Here is a 26,408-nt window from a genome sequence, read left to right as displayed (position 1 = left end):
TTGCCTGACTGTACCTGATGTGCAACCGATTATAGCAAGTAATATATACATTTATGTTCAATTTGTAATGTATTATGAAATTCAAAACAAATCTTTTGAATTCATTTGTAAATAAAATTTGTTTACAAATGTCACTTAATTAAAAGTTTTACTTAGGATGGTTAATTCAACCATAAAATTGTTATTCCAACAATACCAACAATGCAGCTCGTTACGCTTGGCTAGTGTTCGCGATGAATTCAATCTTCATTTGTAGCAAAGTTGGTACAATTTTGTAAGTTAGTGGTCCATCAAAATAATAAAATTTTGTGAATAAAACCAACTTCTCGACGACCTAAAGATGTCACTTCTAGAGGAATTGATTCAATGTGCATTTTGCCAAACAAAGACGACAACTTTCACCGTAGTAAGTGCTGAAATATAATAAATTAAAAATGAGTGGAAAGTCATAACTTATACTTACTTCCCGTTATAGATCAAAGGAGATCGACTGTGCAATCGATGTCTATCGACATCCACGTATGGCAGCAATGATTCTACCTTCAAGGTGGAATTGTTGGATTCTGATGAAAGCGGTTTGTTTGCTAATTCCAGAAACATAACAATCGAAAGGAATGCTGATTTTGGGATTATTAAGACTGAACCCAGCTCTGCTGGTTACGAACCAATGACTAGCATTAGTTCACTTCCAAAAGGTGCACTTGTCCATATTGAAAACGACATAAGAGATTCAAACCACAAAACACCAATCGAGATTGTTCAGGGAAATGTTGGATACAGTAATTCTACATCATCTTATCTTGAACTCGAACAACCCATACAAGTTAAGCAAGAAAAGATCGACGATGATTGCGATATGCAAATCGAATCCCAGTATCATTATGATGATCAAACCGCAAACTTTGATATTAAAGAGGAAATTACTTTCGAAGAACCCTGCCTAACGGAAGTACAACTGGGACCCGTGGAAAGAAAACCGCCAGTCAGTTGTCCACAATGCGACAAATGTTTCCCAAACCGTGCCGCGCTGCATCAGCACGTGAGACGTATACACCACGCCAAGCCACTGGATTGTGACGTTTGCGGTTTGGAACTGCCCAACACCGATCGGCTCAACTATCATAAGGTATCTATGTTGATTTGACGAAATCGAATTGAAAGTGTAAGAAACCTTCATTTATCATCCTATAATTGGAAGAAATTCGAAGAAATATTTGTTCGATAAGCAAATATGTAATACACAGTGATTTATTTTTTCAATTTCGCATCGTAATCAGGGATGGGAATGGTAATAGTAGTAGGCTTGAAATTCGCGAAAATCACGTGGCACTCTTACTACAGTAGCTAAAAATTTGTGAAACTCATCAAGTAGTCTATTTTGGGTGCAGTGTCATTGAAGACTGTATTGCTGTGTGCGTTTGAAATGCAAATGTCAAATGCGGGAACACCAAATGCGGTAAGATTTTTAACAAGGAAAGCGATGTCAAAGTTTGATTTTCTTTGCTGGGTTGGCGGTGATATGGATCATGGTTGCTAAGTATCCCTTGGTTACTTTGTGTTACCGCGGTTGAAGCTCAGTTGGGCTGGATTTGGACGTCAAACGCAAACAGCAATAAATGCGGGAAATGCAGCGAGAAATAGAACATTTTTCTACAGTAGACTTGGGTTGCCCTTAGCAACGGAAGTTTTGCTACTTTCAAGGCATTTTGTCTACAGCAGCGATGGGCCTGAGTTTCAATGGCTTTGCTGACTGTGATTTGCTTCGCTTACCTACTGTAGTGTGAATTTCATAACTTTTCCCAACCCTGATCGTAATAGGCTGTTTTTATTATTTCAATCTGTTACAAAATGGCCTACTTTCTCGTACCAAATCATGTGCTGTGGTAAGAGTTCATTACCCAACACATCTGAGTTAAAAAATTGGGACTAACCAACAGTTTGAAGCAAATTTGAGACGGATTATTCCTTCGGTGGACTGGCGCTGGTTATTCGCTGGAAAAGATAATTTTGGACAAAACTATTTTCAATGGCCAATGAATTCAAAACTAAAAGATTATTTAGACTTATCATGAGTATACTGGAGACTATTTTCACATTATCTACATTAGGGAAAGTGTACCAGTTACGTCATGTGAATAGGCCTATGCTGTCACAATGTTAAATCCCATATACAGTGGCGCCTTTGTTTTGATGCGGTGAGCACTTGCAAAAACTACATTCAATGATCCATTGTACCGCTATTCTATTACTTGGAATCAGTGTAAGCTTATACAACAGCTAATTTAGAAGAGAAACGCGTTTAAAAAAATAACAAGACTAATACAAAAAGATGTTATTATTTTGGTAATTTGTATGACTTATTTTTTTCTTTTTCCTTCATGGTGCTTTTCAATTTTATAGAACAAAAGTTGAAACTTATAATTAAGTGGCTTTCATGAAGTTTGACGTTTATTCTAGAAATCCCGGGATTTCCGGGATATCAGAAGTTTTATCTCGGCAAACGGGTAATCCCAAAAATTCTCCAATTCCGGGATTTTTTTGTTGGGACACTCTATCTGCTACCGAAATTACTTGAGCTGGATTAACTGTCAAAATTACTTTGGTAATTTGGGGAAATTTCACTTGAGTGCTTTACTTTCAAAGTTCGTACTTCGTTTAAGCCGATCGTTTAGCAAAGATAGACAGAATCTTAATACCATAAACTGAGGTATCGTTGATTTATTTTGAAAGTTTCAAGCATGTTACAAAAATGTTTCAAGCGATTTTTTAGTTCAGCTGGTATGAATTAACATTGATCGCCCATGTAAACAATGTTCGGTAATGCTGGAAGCCGAATATGAATACCAAATTCTTATGTTTTAAAATTCAAAACACCATAAACCACGTAATACGCCTAAATGTAGGCAATTTCCTATGGAAATTTGGGATTCTCTACACGGATAAAAATCTGATCCCCACACCATGATTTACAAATCATGAAATTCATAAATTGGTTAGGTCATAATATCAGGATCACAAATCATGGTTCCTGGAGTCATAATCATGATTCCTCATAAGCGTAACATCCAGTGTGAAAACACTAAGCGGCGCACTTTGCTTCGTATTGATCACTCTATATTCAAGATGACGAAGTGGTTGAGTGGTGAGTACGTGGCTCACAATCGGAAGGTTCTTGGCTCGAATCTCAATGTATGCTGTTTTTAACTTTTTTTTATTTTGTCGATTATAAACGGATGCGCGACTCAGCATTTTTGGCATTTGAATCATGATTCCGAGCAAGCAGCTACAAAAACCTAACGCGTGTGTTGTGTTACGGCAATCTGACTCATGATATCATGAGTCCAAATCATGGTGTATTTTCATAAGACAAAAACACGCTGGAATCATGATATCATGAGTCATAATCTTGTTTTTGGATTTTGATTTCTACCCGTATGTATGAGCCTTTGTACGTGCCATAAATTCTTTTGTTCTCATGACTTTTACTGTGAGCCGTGTGTTGGTGCTGTCTCGCTCTCTCTCTCTCTCACGGGCAACTTGCAAACAGGGCGCACAGTAAAAGTCAAACGTTTTTATAGCATGCATAGGCTCATGAGCCTATAGAACGTTTGACTTTTACTGTGCGCTCTGTTTTCAAGTTGCCCGTCAGAGAGAGCGAGACAGCACCAACACACGGCGCACAGTAAAAGTCTAAAGAACAAATGAATTTATGGCACGTACAGAGGCTCATAGTAACTTCTGGACAAACATTTGAAAAGGGCCCAACAGGTCTTGAGCTTTGAACGTTGCTGTTGAGCCCTTTTTAGCCCGCCCACGCAAACTGACACCTCTATCAGAAAGATTGGTATTAGCTCTTCCCGATAATGGTATTGGTGAGCGTGATCGAGTTGAAATGGGCTCATCAGCGTCTTGCAAATCAAATGACACCAATGTCCATGTGACCTTTTGGAATTTTTGTCCAGACTTGTTCATTTTACTGAATAGAACATTTGGTAACAAATATATTTTGGACCTCTATACAGCCATTCCATGAAAAACCGATCTAGTGGGTCACCGAATTCCGTGAAAATTTGCTATTTTGTTCCTTATCCAAAATAAGGGTACACATGTTTTTGGATTTTTTGATTAGGGTGACCATTTCTGAAATAGAGTGACCAGAAAAATCGCGATTCCGCCTTTTTTTTAAATTATAACTTTTGAACCGTTTGATCGATTTTCAATCTTTTTTGACGAAATGAGAGCTAAAGATTTTGACTTTTCAGAAAAAATATAAAATTTCACATAAAATGTATTTTTACATGAAAAATAGTTAATAATTTCAGTTTTTACGTTTTTGAAGGTCTCGGGACCGAAGGGGCTATTGCTGTTCTCATTTTTTCTTGAAAGTTCAAAAAATTTTACGTTTACTGTCAAATTTTTAGGGATGTATGTTTTTTAGTTTTTTAGATATATTTTTTTGAAAATAAAAAATCAGACATTTTTGATCGGCACACACTGCATACTGGTCCAGGAAGCTAATTTAGGCGGACATGAGGTTTTCGTCAAGATTTATTGATTTTAGAGCCATAGTTTATTCTGAGAACATGTTCAGAATTTTCAGTACTACAAAATGTATGGAACAATTTTTTTTACGATGATCGCAAGAGTGACGTATACGCCAACTTTTTTATTTTAACGAATCGTAAGTTGGTATGTTCAGCAAAGTTGTAGCAAATGATCATAGAAACAAATTTGCCGAACAAACTTTTTCTCGGTTTTGCTTCAGAGCCGGGATAATTAAGTTTTTTTTAATAAAAAACCAGTTTTTGCTCTTAAGTGTTTTATTTTTTAGTTTTATTGGCCTACTATGTTCTACAAAGTTTTTATACTTATCATTTGCTACAACTTTGCTAAACATACCAAAGTTGTATTTCTTATGGTTTTCATATTATTCGAGTTTTTCATCTTAAAATTAGCTATTTTGTATGCCTTGTATCTCAACTATGAGCACCTCAAAAAATATATATCTTTCCACCAAATGATTTTGCAGTCTTTCAAGTACCTGTGAGCAAAATTTGGAGAAGATGATATTTTTCTATCTCGTTTAAAATCGATTTTACTAATAGACGATATGAGATAAATCCATATTTATTGAATATTCATACATGTTCAACTCACAAAAGTCATGGCTACCTAAGCATATCAAACCAAAGGTAACACGTGTATTTATATAGAAATATAAAGTATATCGTTTTTCAGTTGTTTTCGATTAACTTGGAAGCTTCTGCAAGAAATTCATCGTTTTTTCCTCTACCAGTATTTAATCTATTCCTAAGCGAGATCACCGGGTTGGAAGTCAACATAAGCCGTATAAAATACATATACAAAATTTACAGTCTGATTGAATTCTGTGGCATGATTTTCCCAGAATCTTCTGGGATCTTTTACGATTCGTTAAAATAAAAAAGTTGGCGTATACGTCACTCTTGCGATCACCATAAACAAAATTGTTCCGTACATTTTGTAGTACTGAAAATTCTGAACATATTCTCAGAATAAACTATGACTCTAAAATCAATAAATCTTGACGAAAACCTCATGTCCGCCTAAATTAGCTTCCTGGACCAGTGTGCACTGTAGGTCTCAGCGCATTAGATTTTATATTTTAAAAAAATCATAACTTTTGAACAGCTCAACCAATTTCCAATCTTTTTCTATGGAATGAAAGCTTACGATTTTGCGGTGGGATGTTGACGTTTGATGACGAATAGAAATTTATAGAAAAAAAATCGGCAATACTACTAGAATTTAACTTAATGTTCCTTTGGAAAGATCTTCAAGAATTTCTTGAAATATTACTTTATTCCATATACTGGAAAAATCGTAAGGAGTTCTTCAATATAAATTTCACAAAAATAAATCATTGATAGTCTGTAAATGTCGGTCAGCCAATCGGGTGTGTCTTAGAGACTCCCCGACTCAACTGCCTCAGGGTCGACACGCTCTCCTAGGTCTACCGCGAACAGGGAATCTTCGCGCTAGAAATACAGGAAACCCACAGCACTTCACTATTCAAAACTCTTACTTTATTGCCTTCACTCTAACAGTTTTATTTGGGCTGCAACCCTGCGACTAGCTTTTTCAGCTATATTCGGGCAAGTGAACGACCAGTAGTTTATCATAATGAGCATTTTGGTCTTGAATATCTTAAAGTTAGACCGCGAAACGGATGGGACGCCGGTGGTCTGCTTCTCTGGTGCTGACCCTTAACGCCCCTAACGTGGTTCACCGTCGCTTCATGCTCCTCTTCGTCTTCGCTGTCATATTCTGCTGCTTCAATCTGATTGATTGATCTACGCACGAAGTGGTCTACCACCGGTTGGTTGTCCAGAAATCTCTGGAAATATTACTGGAGAGATACTTGGAGAGATACTTGGAGAGTTCTATGGAGTGATTCGCAGAGTAATTTGTAAAGAAATCCCTGATAGTTTTCTTAACGAATTTGAAAAGTAATTCTTTGAAGCAATTTCTAGAGTCTGGAGGTATATTTGAAGGAGTTCAAAGATGATTTAATAAATTATTCAGAAGAAAAAAATAAGATTTTTTTTAAATTGATAAAAACTGACACTGAAGACAGCGATTTTTTTTGAGAAATTTTTAAAAGAAAACCACAAGAAAATGTTTGCAGAAAAAAAAGCTAGAAATATTCCACTATGAATTTTGTAAAATGCAGATAAATCTTGTGCGATTCGGTTCAATGGAATTAACTCTGGATGACGTAGAAAGGCATTCTTGATCATTGTTTTTAATTTTAGCTAAAATGCTTTAATTTCAAGGCTTGTTTCCTTTTAATTGCTCGATAATTTATTATCACTCTTGTTCTTCTTTCCAGCGCACAGCCCACGAATCTCCCCAGCTGCAGTGCCCACAATGTCCGAAAAAGTTCGCACTGCCCAACGGTCTGAAAAAGCACATTCTAACGCATTCCGCGCCCAAAAAAGACCACCGCCTAGAATGTACCATCTGCGGTCGGAAGTTCAAATCTCGCGTCAGACTCCAGCGGCACATGGAGCGCAAAACGGTCCATCAGGAACGGACTTGTCCCGTTTGCGGAGTGGTAATTATGGGATACGAACGCTTCGAGGAGCATTTGTCCACTCATCCGAAGCCACCAAAGACACCGAATCGGTTGAAAGATTTCAAAATTTCCTGTAAGTATTGCGATCACAAGACTACAAGCAAGACATTGCTCCGCAAGCACAATGATGAGTACCATGCGGATGAGAAAACCGTTCGATGTCGGATCTGCTTCGTCTGGTGCAACGGAAAAGCGTTGTTCGAGCAACACGTTCAACAAGAGCATCAGGGTAATCAACGACAGTGTGAGGTGTGCTTGGAAGGCTGCGTTGAACTCGCAGAATTGGAGAAGCATAAGAATAACTGTCTAGGTCGAGTTCTTTTCAAGTGTCTAGCTTGTCCGTTGAATTATGTGAAACGAGAGGCAGCCCTAAAGCATTTGCAAACTCACGAAGCACTGGAAACTCTAGAGAACTCCATCTCTGAAACACGCAGCATGCATAAGATCTTCACGTGTGCGCTATGCGCAGACGATCGAGGATACGAAGAACAGCCGTACAATGAACACGTCAAAGAGGTGCACAACGGCTATCATATACTGTGCCCAGATTGCGGAGCAAAGTTCCGTCTCCATAGGAGTTTCGTCAACCACCGATCCAGTCAATGTATGTTCGGCGAAAAATCTAAAGAGAAAGTTTCCATCATGTACGCCCCTGTGGTTACTCAATGTTTGCATTGTCCTCGATCGTTCAAGAATCGCTGGCGAATGGAGGAGCACATTCGACGAATTCACAAGGCCAAACCGGCCGAATGCGACATATGTGGCTTGAAACTGGCCAGTGCCAGTCTGGTGAAGTCCCATAAGCTATCTGTTCACACCGAAGCCAACATCCAATGTCCGCACTGTCAGAAAAAGTTTGTCAGCAAGTATTACTTCGAATGCCACCTCGCTACACACCAGGAAGGCAGTCATCTGTGCGAAGAATGTGGCGGGAAATACAAGACTAAGCAGATCCTGAAGCTGCACATCAAGCGAGTCCATAATCTCAACAAGGCCCCTCGTATCAAGACCGAACCCGCGGAAAAGTCCTCCCCAACGCCGGACACCGAACTGATCAAGTGTAAAGTTTGCGAAAAGGAATTCAAAGGTCCAGTGCGGCTGCGAATTCACATGAAGATCCACGACCCCAACCGGAAGCAGTACGGCTGTAAGATGTGCGATGCGACGTTTGTGACGCGCATTGGACTGCGGCAACATATGGCCAACAAGGACGTCCATCACGAGGTGACTTGTGCGGTGTGTAACACTTATTTCAGGAGCAGGGAACGGTACGAGGAGCACATGTTAAAGCACGCCGCGGAATCGACTGAAGGATAATATGAACTGAATAAGGTTATTTGATTTATTTATTATGTGATATATATTCCAGAAAATACACCAGATATAACGGCATAGTCATTTGTTAGTTCAAGACGGGGGGTTTGGAAACCTTATTTATTTATTTATTTTTTTTTTTTTGATAACTTCATGAGTATAACAAGTATTCTACGTTACCCAAGAAGTGTGTATATCTTCAGTCTGCAAGCGTAAACAAGGTCAGTGAAGGACTGTGATGGTTTACGAGGGAGAATGTCTGCAAAGATCTTTGAAGGTCTGCAAAGGGCTGTGCAGGTCTATGTGGGTTTACAAAGGTCACGATGGTCCATGAAGATCCTCGAGGTAATTGTTGATCTGTAACAAACCGCAAAGCTCTATGAAGGCCCACGAAAGACTGCGAAAGCCTCCAAAGGTCTGCGATGATACATGAAGGTCTGTGAATGTTTGTTTCGGTTCATAAAGAGATTGGAGGTTCACGGTAGTATGCGAAGATTTTTGACAGTCTGTGAAGTCTTGCAAAGGGTCACAAAAATCTCAGAAGGTCTATGATGGTCTGCGAGGCTCTATTAAGTTCTTCCAAGTTTCGCAAATGTTCATGACGGTTCATGAAGGTTCAGTTTTTAAGGAAATATATGAATGTCTACGAAGGATTACGAAACTTTGTGCCGCTCTGTACAGGTTTGCGAAGGTTCGAGAAAGTACAAAAAGCCACGAAGGTCTGCTTCCTGTACGAATTTTTATGAAGATCTTCAATAATATGTGAAAGTCTACAAAAGTCTGCGAATTTAGCGTTAGCGTACTTACGGTATACTTCGTAGATTGGATACTAGCAACGATTGTGCAGTAATATTTTTGCCCAATAGCCAGTAAAAAGCAAAACCGATCCCTCCAGAGTCATCGGATTGTATAAAATAACGAATCGCGTAAAAAAAAATCTGGCGACAAAAACACGCGCGGAACCGTGAGCAAACACTGAACCAAGTAATCATGTCCGATTTATCTGAAAACACATATAGTTTTTTTCCATAGAGATTTTCACATAACGAACATCAACTTATCATATAAACTTGTGAGATTTCGATTTAATTAGATTCATCTGATAAAACACATACATTTCATGAAAATTGAAGATATGAACCATTGTATGTTGCCAATGAATGTTATGTTATATTCAGATAAAAAATATCAATATTGTCAATAGTTTTTATATGATAGTATAATAAGTTTGTGACGATTGCATTTCAGTTTTTCAATATAATCAACAATATAATTATAATTGAAACACCATTTATTTAATTAATTATCAATTACATTGCATAGCCAATCACTTTAATTGATAACTTAAAAAATCGCATCCCATACTTCTGGTCGTACTGAACTTTCTGTCCCTTTCGTGCCTGTTCCAAAGTTTTTGATGTTTCCTGTAAATTAAATTCCAAAATTTAATTACGTTCAATTTTTGTTTTGAATATTTTACTTACCCTTCTTTCATATATTCGTTAACTATTTCACTGTTCCAAATCATGACACTTACAATAGGGTCCTAAAGCCCTGTCCCGATATTAGTGCCAAACGCTTAAGTTTAGGCCAAAAACACATGTTTACTAAATTTTCCAATGTTTTCCGTTGGTTTAAGTCCGAAAATTTTTTTTTTATGTTATTTTAGATTTTGTCACACCTTTTGGCTTAAACTCAAATTTTGGGTGAATTTTGTTTTCCGTGTCCCTTCCGAAATGTCAGATAGGAACAACTCCAGTGTTAAAACTAAAACCCCTGTGGTGTTTTTGTCGACTAAGCGAACGTCAAACATGATCTCAAGTGTCAAGGTTCATTTATGGATCCAATTTTAAAATTAATGTTTAAACATGATATAGCCGTTATTTGAGCGGGAAAAATTGCTCAAGTAGTTGGAATAACATGCTCTTTCGTGTTGTTGAATAAAAACAAGATTTTATCAAACATTTTAGGACCCAATTAAACTGATTTAAATCCATCACAATGAAATCAACAGAGCCAAATTCGCCATCACGAAAGTACGAATCAAATACGAAAATAATAAGACTGAATTTTCACATCGGAAAATCAGATAACATTCATCGTATGACATACATGACTTTATGGCATATACAATACACAGTGTTGGTAAATGAATGGTATGAAATATCATAATGAGCTTTATGTGTTCTTTCAATGAATATCAATGGATACACATGAAATGAATCGGATTTCAATTATCGCAAGGGTATGTGAGGTTTTTAATATTTTCTATGATATTTGTTGGTTCAGTGAAATCTATCGGACGACGCAAAACCGAACTGTCCTGCTTGGGCTTCATGAAGCACTACCCAGCAAGACGCTCCGAAACAGGAAAAAAAATCTCCGGCGACGAAAACACGCGCGAAACCGTGAGCAGAATCTATCGTCAAAAGACAAAAGTCTGCGAATTTTGGCAAAAATCTGCAAAGATGCACAGAAATGAAGATGGAACTCAAATTTTGGGTATATTTTGTTTTCCGTATCCCTTCCGAAATGTCAGATACACTGAAACAAGCGTTGCAGTAATGAGAACCATGAACGTGTTTTTAAATTTTCTATTCCAACCATGATTGAGCTGTCATGAACGCTTTTTATTTGCGTTTTGTTCCCTCTCAATCCAACCGCATCTATAGCCCAGCGGCTAGCGTTCGCGCTTGGCAATCGCCAGATCCTCGGTTCGATTCTGGTCTACTGCAAGTTTTTAACCATGATATAGTAATTTTTACTATACAAATGGTGCCATGGTAAAATTGAATGCACTAAATATTTGAAATAAATGCGAATTTAGTCTGCACAAATCAAGTGGCGTTGTGTATTTAATTTAACCCTCTGATATAGTATTTTCAACCGCAACGCTGTTCTCAGTGTAGGAACAACCCCAGTGTTAAAACTATAAGCCCTGTGGCATTTTTGTCGAAAAAGTGCATGTCAAACATGATCACAAGTGTCAAAGTTCATATTTGGAACCATTTTTAAAATTGAAGTTTAAAAATGTTATAACCGTTATTTGAGCTAGAAAAATTGCTAAGGAACATGCTCTTTCGTATTAATAAATAAAAACAAGAATTCGTTAAACATTTTAGAGCCCTATTGAGTAAACATGTGTTTCTATCCTATAGGCCTCTGCACTTTTTTTTTTTTTTTTTTGGGATTTTGAGGTTTACTGGCCTTGTTGTTTACACTATTTACGGAAGAGTAAAAGAGAGAGGTTGAGTTTTGTTCAGAGCCCTATAAACTTGCGTTTGATACTGAAACTGGGACAGAGCTTTAGGACCCTATTCCAGTGAGTGTCAAAGTGCAGGACAGTCAATTGAGCGTGATGGAAGAGAAACAGAGAAGGAGAATTTTTCGTGACGTCACCACGCATTCTTCTATGAATTATCTTTACTCAAATTTGAGTGCACCGACACAAGCGTAAGGTATTTTATATCCATTATTTTGATGCATTTCGATTTGCCGTGTTGTTGTTCGTTCGCGTTCGGTAAAAGCGGTAAAAGCAGAAGTTTTGTTTACTGGAACAGTTCCTGGCGTAAAATTGTGATCGTTGTGAGTTTTTGTGTTAGAAATCAGATTTTATCCAACATGAAATGTTCCTTGTGTAAGAAAAATTCTTCAAAGTTAGTAACGGTAAGTGCCGCCATGGATTCATTCTAGTTCCAGCTAAATTTGCCTCGAAATTCATTCCGCACTCCATTCCTCCAGTATCGTCTCTGCAAATGCTGCTCGGAAAGGGTGGAATCCGGCTGCCGAGAGTCGATCATTTTCGTTGCGGCCAACGAAGAGCAGTCGGCAGTGCGCAAGGTGGAATGCGACGTTTGCCAGGAACCGGTCCTGAAGGATGAGCTGGAACAGCACCGCGAAACGTGCTGCCCGAGCCGGAAAGTGTTCCGGTGCACGGTTTGCGATGCGGAATACCAGCACAAGGACGACCTGTGGGGACATTTGGATGAGCATGAGGTACGTAAACGGTTCTACATGTTACTCGTCTTCTGTTGGTTTAACGGATCAACTCTTAGCTGATTACATGGCCGGTAAATGCACATATGGGATTTTTGGTAATTTGTAATTTGAACTTTATTATAAAAAAAAAATTATATAAAGCTGAACCATATTTGGTTTCCCACAAATCATGAATCTTCAAGTTTTGATTGTACCTACCTATTATGTACTTTTACAAGATTTTTTCAGGAATTGAATCAGAAATTAATTAATTCATTTGCCCAAAGTTCCCATAAGATATTGCTTTAATGATTTTTTCTGGAGTTCATTTAGTGATTCTTTTACGGATTTCCTAAGATATCCTCCAAGGCAATTGTTTAAGATACATTCGAAAATCAAACCTGAAATTTATCTAAGGATAACCCCAAAAATTATCTCTTAGATTCCACCAGGAAGATCCAAACCTGCAAAGATTTGTTTAAACAATTTCAAGAAATTCCTAGGTCCTACAAAAATTTATTAAGTGATTCTTCCACAGATTTCTCTGGAACAGAGCTGGTAGCTCTTTAGAAAATTGCTTTAATTATTAATAGAGATGTACCGAATATTCGGCCGGCCGAATATTCGGGCCGAATATCTCGATTATTTTGATTTTGCCGAATATTCGGTCTGCCGAATAATAAATTCTGTTATTCGGCCGAATAGGCCGAATAGTGACCGAATAGTAACAAAATTAAATAATTAAGAAAAGTTAAAAAATCAAAGAATTTATTCAAATGATGATACATTAAAATTTTCGTTTCATGCATTCTATGAAAGGAGTTTGATGCCAAATATTAAAAAAAATGTGAGAATTTCTCCGTTCAATGGCATTAAGGTGACTACGGTGCTGCTCAATACATAAGGCATAGGTTTCAACACCAACCAAATCTATGCGATGACAAACATTTGTTTGGCACTGTATCAATCCATGCCAAATATTTGATATAGTGTACTGATAGCTTTATAATCATTTTTCTGGGGCTGTAAGGAACCACTAGATTAAATAGTTTGACGCGTATGGACTCAATGCTTTTAATTTTAACCGTTAACATATATTAGCACTTTCCATTCTTTCGATATTGTTTGGTTTGAGAAACCTGCTCAAGTTCTTCCTTTTAGCATAATAAAGTGGTCTGCAGTCTGTTTGTTCCAATTTCTTTGAAACACTTCCAAAAGTCGGATGAGAAATCTAGTAACGTATATTGAGTTATATTTTAACAAAACATGAGATGGATAAAAAGTGCTAGCAATAGAATATAAATCCCTTACTTTAGAAATACGAAAGATCTTTGAAATTTTGTTTTTGTGATTTCTACAAATTGGTTTCAAAAGCTCAAGAGGACGATCATTCATTTACATTCATAATCCGTTCAAATTTTCACCGTAGAAGCTTTCCCTACTTAAGCAAACTCGTTTTTTTCTTTATCCAGGATTAAAAATATAGTTTTAGAGAAATTAGACGGTGTTATTCGGCAGAATATTAGGATTTTTTTGGCCGAATATTAGGTCATTATTCGGCCGAATATTCGTTTGGCCGAATAATAATTTTATAACTATTCGGTATTCGGCCGAAGGCCGAATAGTGGTATTCGGTACATCTCTAGTCAAAACCCCTCCCAGAGCAGAATGTTCATGCAACCTACCATACATGATACTAAAATGTAACACTGTAATCTACAAATACCGAAGCAGTAGGTTGTATCACCAATTGTAGTCTCCTTAGTTGTGCCTTTCTTTTTAATAGGACCTCAAGAACTTTCATAGAATCGTAAATTTCCCACATTTACTGTAAATTTACTGCTGGCTTTGAACGATATGCAGGTATATTTGTACAATTTGAACAGCGGATTGATGCATTATCCAAAGCGTCTACAGTCTTACTTATATCAGCATTTAGCCAAATTTTACGACCCTAAAGGCACGTAAATTCTTGCAGAAGCAATTCTTTAGCACTCTTTGATTTCGAACAAAATTCTAGAAAAGCTCAAAGGAATTGGCGGCGCCGTTCCTAATCTATCACCAATATTCGTCTACAAGTTGGAAATGTTTCAAAATTTGCAATACCGCAACGTTTCCAACTGCAATATTTTACGTTGAGCGATCATTTTCAAAAGTTTAAAATCTTGAAAAAATATTTAGGAGCAAAATATGCAAATAGTGATTGAACGCTATCACGCTAATGTAGGGGCAATGGGGGCAATATGAACATACGGGGCAATATGAGCCACCCCGGTTTTGACCTCAAAAACAGTGTTTTAATATCTAGTGTCATTATGATCTGCTAAAGGATGCATCAAATAGCCACCACAATAAAAACCGTAAGAATATTCGTTTGAACACTCAAGATATTTACAAAAATGTACAAATTTGTCCTTCGTCATGGAAAGCTTATAATTTTGGCAGTTTTTAATTAAGCCTATAAGACAATTATATTTATAATTCTGGTAAATTTTACCAATCCATTGAAACTTCGGATCATAATGAACATTTCGTGAGTGAAATTAGATTTGTTCGTAAACAAAATTATTGAAAAACAATATATTATTTTCAAGATGAAGGGGCGGGGCAAAATGAGCCACCTAGATTTAGGCAAAACAAGCGATGTTTTGAACATAAAAATGTATTGCCTAAATATACCAGATTATTAGTTTTACTGCATAGTCATCTTTATGCATCATTACAAATGGAACACTTTGCTAGAAAATACGTTGAACCAAGTATCGCAATTTAGTACTAGTATAACATGGTCTGTTTACTATGTATTATGTATCTTTAAAAAATAAGCCGCTAGAATCAAAATTTCAAGCAAAGCTAATACAATTTCCTTTCCAATAATGTACTCTTCACCACTAACTCTTCTCTATACTGTTTTAAATAAAAATCATTCGATTGAATGAGGTGGCTCAAACTGCCCCGTAGGGTGGCTCATAATGCCCCATATGGTTGATGATCACGTAGAAAAACATAGTTTTCCAAAACGTTCCTGAAATAATTTGCAAGTTGATGTTAACAATAATTATTGACGTAACATGGAAGATAACATTTTATAGTACAAGCCACTTGCATTTAAACCATATTTTTTGCTGTTTTTATATGCATTCCATGACATTTTCCTTAGGCGACCCATATTGCCCCGATCACCCCTATGTACCGTTAAGTCACCTGTCACCGTGCGGCCTCCATTCACCGTACACATATACAGATTCCTACAGAATGTTCATACAAATCGAACAATTTATTGTTTTGTTAGCAAAATAATATAGAACTGATGAAATTAAGTAGTTCTTGTCACAATGTATTTTGAAACACTTAGTTTATGTAGTCAAAATCATGTGAATTTTGTTAAATAATGAGATTTTTTAACATTCTTAGTAGAAACGCCAAAAATTCACAATTGGCTTGTTTAGGGGTATCCAGTTTCTTACATATTCTGAATCGACGTTAAAAATTTAACAAGAATCCAAAGTTTCGCAATTTTCTGTGGCCTGGAACTATTTTTAAAACACGTTTGAAATTAGTATGGAAATCACGTTTGAATCACCCCTCGGCACTTCGGGACGAGCTGTCATTATGTAAATTGAAATGTCATTGAGTCGACGGATTGAAATCTTTTTAAATCATTCATAACATCAACACAAAGCAAATCGAAGTGCGATAAAATCGTGTTATACTTAGAAAAATGTGCTCTTTCGAGTAAGCTACAAAAAACTTTGATGTTTTCTTCACTAAACAACCCAATTTTCATTTTAACGTTAGAGTATTAAATTTTTCATAATTCCAACAAGTTTTCACTGTGGATACTACTAGTAAAATGTATTTCATCGTATGAGCAATGAGATTTTATGCAAATTAGAATCTATTATTGTGTTTCAGTCGGAACCCAAATGCACGGTGAATGGACCCTTTTCAATATGTATGGTTCCTATTACCGTGCATTGTGTAAAAGGCATAAAATTATTGGGTGATATTAGATTTATTGTTGTGTCGTGATTGAACTACTTCATATTCAGTTTTTCAGTGAATATGGAATGGTTTAGACAATACAGTCAAACCTCCTGTAACGATTTTAATGAAAAAATAATGATTTGAATACTCTTAAAAATGAGTGCGCACACTACTAGTAACATAGTTGCTTCATCAACAACGTTTCTTCAAGATACAAAATCAAATCATGACGAAAACTATACGCACGGTGAATGCAATGTGATAACAAACTGTATGACGTCACACATAGTCAATATGCAAAGGGTTGCTGCGTGAAAACACAAGCGGTGCACTAATATATTTAAACATATGTGTATTACACAGAAGCATCTCCTCACCTCTATTATTGCACAATGCTGTGAATGGTGCACTAGTGTGCACGGTAAATCGTGTCATAGAACGGTACGAGGCGACCTTAACATGACATTTTCAAAAATAATTTTTGAATAATTTTTTGTTATGCATCACTTGTTTTAGATTTGTCCCTGAATTACGACATAATTGCACGCTACGTAGTGGTATTCTAGTACGCTCCAAATTATTTGGAAAATTTATATAATTTTTTGAAGTGCAATTTTTTTTAAATGCACGGCGAATGGTAGCTTGACGGTACTTTCAAACATAACTATTAGTGAAGAAAATGACGGACATTTCATTTCACGAAGGATGAAGATTTGAATCGTTATCAGAATATTTGGATTTCGTATGAACTTTTTTTAACCATTCATATTTGAAAAGTGAAATCAATTCTTTTTATTGATCCATCCACCACAGGCATATTTCAAACAGACTCCCTTCAATTAATAGTGTAAGTTTATATGAAAAATTATACCTGGGAGAAGCTAAAGTTTGCAGATGTTGTTTCACCCTCTTTGAATGTTAACCTAGAAGTATATTTAGAGTTCTCCACTTTTACCGCCGTTTTACCTTCCAAAACCCCCCTAGAGTCAAATCCTGGCTGCGTTACTGCTACCCTTGCTCCAAAAAATACCTTCAGAGAATCATACGCGATTCTTTTACAAGTTCTCTCTCAGATTTTTCGATTAAAAGCTTCAGAAATTCTTCTAATGATTTCTCTTGCAATACTTTCGGAAGTCCCTCCAGAAACTCCACAAGAGTTCTTCAAAGCTCAGAGGAATTTATCCAGAATTCGCACCAGGAAATCCATTGCAGCTGCACAGCAATTTTCACAAGAATTTGTCTGCCTTTTTCACATAAATTCCTTCATTCATTCGCCAAAGGTTTCTTGCAAAAATTACTTCAAAATTTTCGAGGTTCCTACATGGTTTATATTTGAAAATTTATCAGGAACTTTTCCAGGAATTCCTAAACAAATTCAACAGGAGATTCCTCCAAAAATTTCTCAATTTTTAGCTTTTTATTCAGGGATTACTTCTACAGTTCTTCCAAACGTTTCTTGAGTAATTTCTCAATTCGATGGATTTTTTATTTTTTTTTACATTTCTTAGGGTTTCATCAGCAAATATTGCAAATTTTATTCAGGAATGCAGTGTCTAATAATTATGTTGAAAATTTAAGTAGAAAATACTCCAAGACTTCCTCAGGAGTCAGATCATTGCAGGAGTACATCAGGAATTTCTACATTTTTTTCATTTGCGATTACTATAGGATGTATTTAAAAAAAACACTTCCAAGATTCTTAGATATTATTAGAAAAATCCTGAGGAGAACTTCAATGAAAACAGTGGACACATCTCTGGAAAAAATACTGCCTAAAATTTTAAGGATGTCCTAAACGGAAATCTTGGACACAATCCTATCTCAAAATCGATGGGAGATCATTGGGTAAATTCCTGGAGGAATTAAGGCTTTCTTGAAAAAATTGTGAAGATTATCTTCAAAAAAAAATCTGAAAATAATTCCTGGTGGTATATTTGGAGTAATTTCTAGGATGATCTAAAAAAATGCAAGTTGAAATCACAAAAATCCGTAGTACAGTATGGTCCATAAAAATAATGCGAAAATTATTTGAACGTGAATATAGCATCTACAAGCGTTATTTTCAATGTTTCTGTGAGTGAATGTAATTTCTGATTACTGTAGTATATTCTGACATAATTTCGCTATCTAGGACAATTTTTGTCAGATTTTGCTTACTGTCTTAAATGATGTAATAAAGCAAAGAAGTTTAAAGGTTTTGTCCGCTCAAAATTTGAAATAGCATCTGATTGTCGCATACTCAGGTGATAAAAATTCCACCTTCGAAAATCACACTTTATTGTTGAAAATTTTAGTTTGTTTGGTATCAGAGGATGGAGGAGTTCTTAGAGAACGTCACAATAAAATATTTTGCAAGGGTCATACTGCCCATACTCGCATAACAGTCCCATTTATATAGGAAATCCCATATAATATTGGACTGTTTTGCGAGTATGGGCAGCATAGTTTTAAGGACATTTGCGTCTTATAAGTTTGATATGCCTTTATTTTTTGTTAAAGCTCAATAAACAATAAATATGAAGGTTTATAACACCTGTTTGAGGATGAATTTTGTTCCTTCGGTTAAAGACAACTTATATCAATGCTAGCTCATAGGTTTTGAGCAAAACAGAGCCGCTTATCACACTTACATGAAGGTTCAACGACGGCTCTCCAAAATGAGTGTTTTTTTTTCGAAAATATGTTTAAGTCTCCAATTACCCAGGTATGAACCAATTCTATCATTTGATATGTGCGCTTCCAATGCTTCCAATTCCTCTCTAGTAAGGTGAGAGTAACAGATAAAAATCATGTCCAAAGCGAAATGCTGAGTCTAAATAAATTAAACAATACAAGTAGATGAAAAAACCGAATTTAGTACTATACCATTTAATTCCACTAGAGTTTGTATCCTTTGACAGATACGCGTATTTCGACCTCAACTGTAAGACGGCCTTAGTCCAGATATTACGATTTTCCCATTTTTTTATGGGCCATACTGTATGTATGGAGAAGAATCACTAAATGCACTCTTAAAAAAAATCGAAGGAAGGAAGGAAACTTTGGGCAAACAGTTGAATTAGTTTCTGATTAAATTCTTGAGTGGTAATACTTGTCGTAATGTCACGGCTACTACTTGTCGTGATTTAAAAAAGCTCTTACAAATAATATCCTTTAAATACATGCTTTCTTGATATTGTTTTGGTGTCTGTTTGGTCTCTTTTTGCTCTCTTTTATGCTTCTGTTTGATTATTCTTGGTCTATTTGTGATCTCTTTCTGGTTGTTTGTTCTGCTGTTTGTTTTTTCTTTCAAGCATAAGGTCTCTAATGTTTCTATTTTAAAGACTTTCAGTCTGTACCAACCCTGCTAAGACTCCATGATTTCCGTTTGGAAAATCTTCAAAAATTCACCAGTAATTTCTCCAAAGATGCCTAAACACTAAGCTCCTACGGTGAATTTCACCGTAATGTCAACAGTTGAACAGTTCGGTGAAATAAAACACCGTAATTTCTTCGGAATTTGACGGATTCCAGTGAATTTTTACCGAATACTGTGAAAATTTACCGTACTCCGTTAATTTATTTTACCGAACCGTTTAGCTTTCGAGATTTCACAGGAATCCGTAAAATAATTTAAGTGTGTACAGAAGTTTCTTAGGATTTCCTTCAAAATTTCTCAAGGAGGTAAGATTTTTCCAGGCATACTTCTGTCTCCAAGGAAATATCAAGATACCGTGAGGGCCCCTAACTCTGCGCAGCTCCTAACTCTGCGCACTTTTACCAAAATCCACCGAAATCTGGTAAATCATTTAAATTTTTGTTTAAAATTTGTTATCCATATATTGATACAATAGTAATAAAAAAGTACACGAATAATTTTCTTGACAAATTTACGTTTATTACTTTAATAAAAAAATAAAATAGTTTTAAAAATATTGAAAAACGTCCAAATTGACTGCCCGTTAGCAAAAATGCTAAGGGAGTACCTCACCACTTAAGTCATTTGAATCAAGTTAAAGAGAATATATTTCAGATTTTTAGTATGTAGGCACTAGTTTATTTATCGAGCAATCATCACTGGTAAAGTGCACCTTATTTTCTCTTCATTTTCTTATTCTTCTTAAGTGCGCATAGTAAGGAACCATTTTTCAACTATGTCCCTTACTATGCGCAGCAGTTATAAAACGTTATTTTCAACATACAATCAACCCTCCAGAGGTCGATATTGAAGGGAACCATCGACTTGTCGACACAATCGAGATATGGAATGAAAATGCTTTGGTAAATTGTTTAAGGGGATCATCATAGTAAGGGAAGATTAAAAAATGACGTCCAACATAAAATGACGTCCAACATATTTTCGTAGACTCCTCCTTCCCTGAACAATGGACGTAATTTTTGAATGCTCCCTAACCATGCAATAGAATAATTTTGATTTTTGTATAGTTTCATGAGTCAATATCGAGTAATGGAACATCGAGGTTTAATCGTATTTGCTATACAGAAACGCCAATAAAGTACTGTTGTTGATCTGAAATACGAATCGTTCGTTAATAACGTCACGTTTATACAGGGCGGCGATACTTCTCGATTGAGTGATGAACAATACATTAAGCATGGATTTACCCTTTCGCTTAAACTATTCTTCGTATTTAGTAGGAATGTTCGGGTTTCACATATAACAAACCAGAACCAGGTTCTTATTAATTTTCTTCAAACCCGGACCCGAACCGAATAAAAGAAATTTTGGTTTTTATATTTTCTAGTGAAAATACATAAACAGTCAAAGCTAATTTTCCTTTACACGCCAAGGGAGAATGCAAAAAAGACGTAGTTTGTACCCTTTTTGTATGTTGCTTTCGATTTTAGAAAACTCAGTTAATTACATGTTTTGGAAATCATATGATGATTTCGATTATTTTGAGAGTTGCACTTAATGGCATTTAGTAACAGTAATGATCATGGATTGAATCAAAGATAAAATTCACTTCACTTAATAAACTTCTATGTTAGAGACATTCCACGCTCCACTGGGGACGTAAAGCCGTATAAAGCAAGAAAATTAAGATTAATTCAGAGTTTGAATGCTAGTAATGCTTTTAGCAAAATACTTCAACTGTTATAAATAATGTATCGAGTGCGCAGAGTTAGGAACCTAAATGCGCAGAATAAGGAGCATTGCAAAAATGAGTGCGCAGAGTTAGGAGCACGGACACCCTTGAGAAAAAATAAAAATTTGCAGTAAAAATCATTACTTAGTGAAGCTTTTATATTTTTTCCTTATACATGAAATCAATAAGTATTTGCTCCCAAAATTTCAGAGGATTGTGTTTTGTTTTCAAATAATTACAGCTGTTTGAAATTTGAAAATCCTTAAGTGCGCAGAGTATGGGGCCTTCACGGTACATATTTCAATCTTTTTTCAAAAATAATATTTGATTGGTATTTTTAAAAAAATAATAAATCATGAATTTATAAAACAAGCATTTTCTGAAAACGGAATGGTTTAATTAATTGATTTGACTTATGTATACATTGCATCGATTTGTAAATTAGCTAAAGTATCAATTTCTGAGGTCGTAGAACTGATAAAAAGTGAGTTTACGAGTCGCCCCTGAATGGAATTCTTATGTAATCCTGATGAACATCTACAATGATCTATGAAAGTACTGTTGGAGTCTTGTAAGTTTCCTTTCTTGTAAAACGATTTCTTAGATAAATTGCTAAGATAATCGTTATGAGTCGAATCGGAGGACAACAAATATTCTGCAGGATTTTTTTGGAGAACAGCGGACGGAACCTCGGGAAAATATTGTCTAGGAATGATATGAGGAATTACTTGAACAATTGTTGTAGTATTTACTGGTGTGAAACCTTGGACTATTTTTGAAGAATCCATGGACATTTTACCTTGGGATGAAATGCTTGGAAAATTTTTGAAGTAGCTTCATGACGAATCCCAGGTTGCATTCATATAGGATTTCTTGGAAGAGTTCCTAACCCCTTTTTTCCACGACTTTTATCGACTATTTCTTTACGAGAAAGCGTTTTTATAATAAATGCTTGAACAATTTTTGACGAAAACGGGCTTAAGTTTATAAAATCAATTAAAAAATCGTTATTTTTCAATAGTTAATTAATGGATAACAACAGTTTCACTTTTTAAATAAAAAGTTGACCAATCTGAGGAATGTAGAATTATATTCTGGTAACAATTGTATTGTATTCATCTGATTTGGTTTGTCTCAAGTTCGTCGAAAATCAATAGAGCTCTGGAGTATGAAAAGATTTCTTCGAATTTCCCTAAAACTCTTTGTTAACTTTTTTGAAAAAACGCCTGAATTAATCTTTGGATGGTTTTCTAGAGCAATGACTGAAGAAACCTAACGCTAATATTCAGCAGATTGAGAACTATCTGGCGATGAAGAGTCTGATTGAGAATTTAATCGCTAGGTTGCACCAGTAACAGATTTTCTCTATAATTGTCAGTATCTTAAAATTCTTATCAACTATAAGGTTGGTGTCTTGGACAAAGATATTTAGCAGGTTGAGAGCTATCTGGAGGAGAAAAATCTAATTGAGAATTTGTTACTTCACGACGCTAGTTTTCGCCCCAGCCATTCAATAGAATAAGGGCTATCTTGTAATGGAAAATCTGATTAGAAACACATCCACTAGGTAGTGCTAGTAACAAATTTTCTTCAACCTTTTGTATCTCAAGATCCTTCACAGCTGATCGAGGGCTCTCTGATCATGACAAATCTTATTGAGAATCTAACCGCCAGGCGATGCTAGTAATAAGTTTTCTTCAATCTCCAGTATCTCGATACACTGGAAAAATGAAGGTTCGTGTCTAAGGGTGGAATCTAATTAAGGAATAATCCGAAGTATGGCGCTACAGTCATATCTCCATAACTTTAGATTCTTTAAATCATTGTGGGTTTATTTACAAATTTCATAACGCTGAGAATAGCCATTTTTGAGACCCACCCACCCCCTCGTAACACCTTTTGTATGACTATTTTACAAATTATGTATGAATTGTAACATCTGAAGGACACCCACCCACCCCTTTCAGCGTTATGAAATTTGTGGATGGGCCCTATATTGAGTTATAGAACCATATTAAAAGTTGGTTTTCATGGCGCAGTTGCAATAATTTTGTGGTTTATAAGTATTTTGACATTTCCGTTTTTTTGTTTCTTCAAAATTGAGTCATTGAATGTTTGAAAAAACAGAGTTGCAGCTGATGATTGAGATACCAGTTAGAACATGACTAGTAGATGGCATTATTGTATTTTTTTGGATTGGATTAAAATAACGGGTGGCCTCGCTAGGATCTGCGTGATCTTAGCAGACTAGCTCTCAACATTTTTAAGTAATCTATAAATAAAAAAAATGCTACTGACGACAACACTTGAAGAAAAATGTTTGCATTTTGTGTTACAAGAACAACATTTATTCACTAAAATTGAGTGTAAAAACACATTTTACTGTTTTGAAATAATCGAAACGCAATGCATCGCCTGACTTGCTACTCAGCACATGGTACTTCTGTATATAGTAAACCCACCCTTGATTTTTAAGGAACCATCGAGACAGGTGGGTTTCATGGTATAGAAATCATATTTTTCAGTATTTGATTTTTGTATTATGTTGCCAAAGACATTCAGTACAGCAGTTTTGGCTTGATAATAAGAATAAAAATCATGTTTTCACCTTAAAATGATTTGTCAACCTGCATTTGAACATTTTAAAGGAACCTTCTAGCTCATCAGGATCTTTACATAGAATTTCGAAAGAAATTGTTATGAAGGCTACTTAACGGATGTACTTCAAAGTAAATTCCCCCTTCAAGGGATTTGTCTTGATCTAAAGAGATTCTAAAGAGATTGTCTACCGTAATATAGCCCTTACTCTGATGAGCAGCTTTGCGAAGACACCAACCTTCTAACTAATAAGAATTTTGAGATACAGACAATTGAAGAAAATTTGGCACTAACACCACCTATCAAAGAAATTCTCAACTAGATTTTTCACCTCAATCTGCTGAATATCTTTGCCTAAGACACGAACCTTCTAGCTGATAAAAAGCTTGATGTAGAGAAGATTGAAGATTTCTTATTAGCGTCACCTAGCGGATGAATTCCTCATTAGACTCTTCCCCGCCAGATAACCCTTGAGCTGCTGAACTACTTTCTAGCTCATTTGAATCTTGGAATATCCGTTTGAGGCCAATGTTTAACCCCTCGGGTCCACGCTTTTTCCGTTACCTAGTAAAGTCTCCCACTTTCGCCTACTTAAAAATACAAGGTTTGACCCGAGGGTTAAGACACGAGTCCAAAGATTTTACTTTTAGATCAACATAGGTAGGTAAGGTAATCCCATTTTGAATGATTCATTCAACAGATACAAGACGAAGCCAAGGATATTTGCTGCGGGGAAACGAATGTGATGTACGAACTGCACAAATGCGACCTATGTAACGATCACCGCGTTTATCGGGAAAGTCACTACTGGAATCACGTTCACGTGAGTTGAAATTTAGCTCGAACCGAATCGAAACAGTAAGCTTTTTGCTAAATTACAGGAAGATCACGATGGGTATTTTCTGAAATGTTCGAATTGTGATGAAACTTTCCGATCGCGTAAGCTTAAAACTGAACATGACGAAAACCATTGTTGGGCCAACGAAAAGGATGGCGGTAATTCAGATTGCGGGAAAAGTTCGCCGTTACAAGACCTCCAAACAGATAATGACGAGGATCACTATGAGGTTAAGGATGTATTGATAGAATACCCCGAATGTGAAGATATTCCTATGTCACAAGATGAGGATCAATTAGCCACTGCTATCGAAAAGCCGAAACGTGAAAAAGCTGTGAAGAAAAATTGTCCGGACTGCGGCCTTAGGATACAAAAGCGCACAGCTTTGGGCCCTCATCACTGCATAGTCGATGAAAATGCCCTAAAACAACACCAATCTTCATCGTATGTCCGTAAGCAATGTCCGAATTGCGGACGTGAATTTAGGAAACTCTCAACGTTCGCCAAACATAAATGTGAGGCTAATGCGAAGGCCAAAGTCGACAACTCCTCAGACATGACTGAAAGTCTTGGTAGAAAAGAAAACAGCCATACAGATCAACCATCGGCTGAAACCCCCACACCGAGTAAACCTCAATGTCCGCACTGTAAACGCTTCTACATAAACCGCGAGAGCATGCTGGTTCACATAAGGTCGCTACACAGGAAAGCTCGTTGCACGATTTGTGGCTTGGTGCTGGCAAATTACGGTCTGGTGAAGGCGCACCGACTCGCGGTCCACATCGAAAAGGCCGAGTGTCCGCACTGTAAACAGAGATTCTCGAAGAAAAACTTCCAAAACCACTTGAACTCGCACAGTGAGGCAAGCCATCTCTGCCCGGACTGTGGAATGATGTTCAAATCGAATCAAAACCTGCAGGTGCACCTGAGGCGGTTCCACACTCCGGGAAAGACGCCGTCCATGAAACGGTACATACGGCACGGGAAGAGCAGGAACCGTGTGATTGATGTCGACGAGAATGCGACGGAAAATTCGGAATCTCAACAGGAAGGGTCGTAGTAGTGTTTGTATGTAGGATTAAGGAGGCTAGCAGATAAAGTGTAAGTATCGTATTTGATGTTTTAGGATAATTAAAGAAAAATGACGCTTTTTACAAATTTTCCGGTGTTACTGTTTCATAGTGATGACATTTCATGCTTCATTTTATGTTGAGCCAACGAAAAACGTCCGGATAATCTTAGCTCAAAAAGAGGCTACTTGTTCAATGAGACCTGTAAAGCACTCATCACGTCATGCGAAATGTGATCGATTTTGAAAGCTCTATCGAAAAACATCATCGCCTTCGTTTGAGTCCCGTTACATTGCTTGATACAGGGCAATAAAAAAGCGGACTCACTTTTCAAAGTAGGCGCTATGGAAGGTGATATTTACGAACGGCGTATTAGTAGTATTTGAGTAGGTGGTTACAATCTATTCTCCCACAGG

At 36.5% G+C, this 26,408-nt stretch overlaps 2 protein-coding genes across 2 annotated transcripts; both read left to right on the top strand.

Moving 5' to 3' along the window:
• The first annotated feature begins 54 nt into the window (after positions 1–54).
• LOC5566706 (zinc finger protein 62) lies at positions 55–8,511 on the top strand. Its single transcript, XM_001651064.2, has 3 exons — positions 55–406; positions 476–1,126; positions 6,872–8,511. Exons 1-3 carry the CDS (start codon positions 341–343, stop codon positions 8,432–8,434), a joined length of 2,280 nt encoding a protein of 759 aa, XP_001651114.2. The 5' UTR covers positions 55–340; the 3' UTR covers positions 8,435–8,511.
• A 3,434-nt stretch (positions 8,512–11,945) lies between these two features.
• On the top strand, positions 11,946–26,080 carry LOC5566707 (zinc finger protein 316). Its single transcript, XM_001651065.2, has 4 exons — positions 11,946–12,097; positions 12,173–12,427; positions 24,785–24,907; positions 24,966–26,080. The coding sequence occupies exons 1-4, from the start codon at positions 12,053–12,055 to the stop codon at positions 25,980–25,982; spliced, it is 1,440 nt and encodes a 479-aa protein (XP_001651115.1). The 5' UTR covers positions 11,946–12,052; the 3' UTR covers positions 25,983–26,080.
• The last annotated feature ends 328 nt before the right edge of the window (positions 26,081–26,408 follow it).

The sequence above is a fragment of the Aedes aegypti genome, chromosome 3 (genome assembly GCF_002204515.2).
Source record: "Aedes aegypti strain LVP_AGWG chromosome 3, AaegL5.0 Primary Assembly, whole genome shotgun sequence".
NCBI lineage: Eukaryota > Metazoa > Arthropoda > Insecta > Diptera > Culicidae > Aedes > Aedes aegypti.
The sequence above is the reverse complement of the archived record's forward strand: the minus strand, read 5'-3'. Positions and strand labels throughout refer to the sequence as shown.

What these genes read in the sequence shown, in the direction of transcription:
- LOC5566707 (XM_001651065.2), top strand. Translation starts at nt 12,053, where the DNA reads ATGAAATGTTCCTTGTGTAAGAAAAATTCTTCAAAGTTAGTAACG. An exon ending in ATTCTTCAAAGTTAGTAACG is followed by an intron (nt 12,098 to 12,172) that starts GTAAGTGCCGCC and finishes CCATTCCTCCAG; the next exon opens with TATCGTCTCTGCAAATGCTG. An exon ending in ACTACTGGAATCACGTTCAC is followed by an intron (nt 24,908 to 24,965) that starts GTGAGTTGAAAT and finishes GCTAAATTACAG; the next exon opens with GAAGATCACGATGGGTATTT.
- LOC5566706 (XM_001651064.2), top strand. Translation starts at nt 341, where the DNA reads ATGTCACTTCTAGAGGAATTGATTCAATGTGCATTTTGCCAAACAAAG. An exon ending in AGACGACAACTTTCACCGTA is followed by an intron (nt 407 to 475) that starts GTAAGTGCTGAA and finishes TTCCCGTTATAG; the next exon opens with ATCAAAGGAGATCGACTGTG. An exon ending in ATCGGCTCAACTATCATAAG is followed by an intron (nt 1,127 to 6,871) that starts GTATCTATGTTG and finishes TCTTCTTTCCAG; the next exon opens with CGCACAGCCCACGAATCTCC.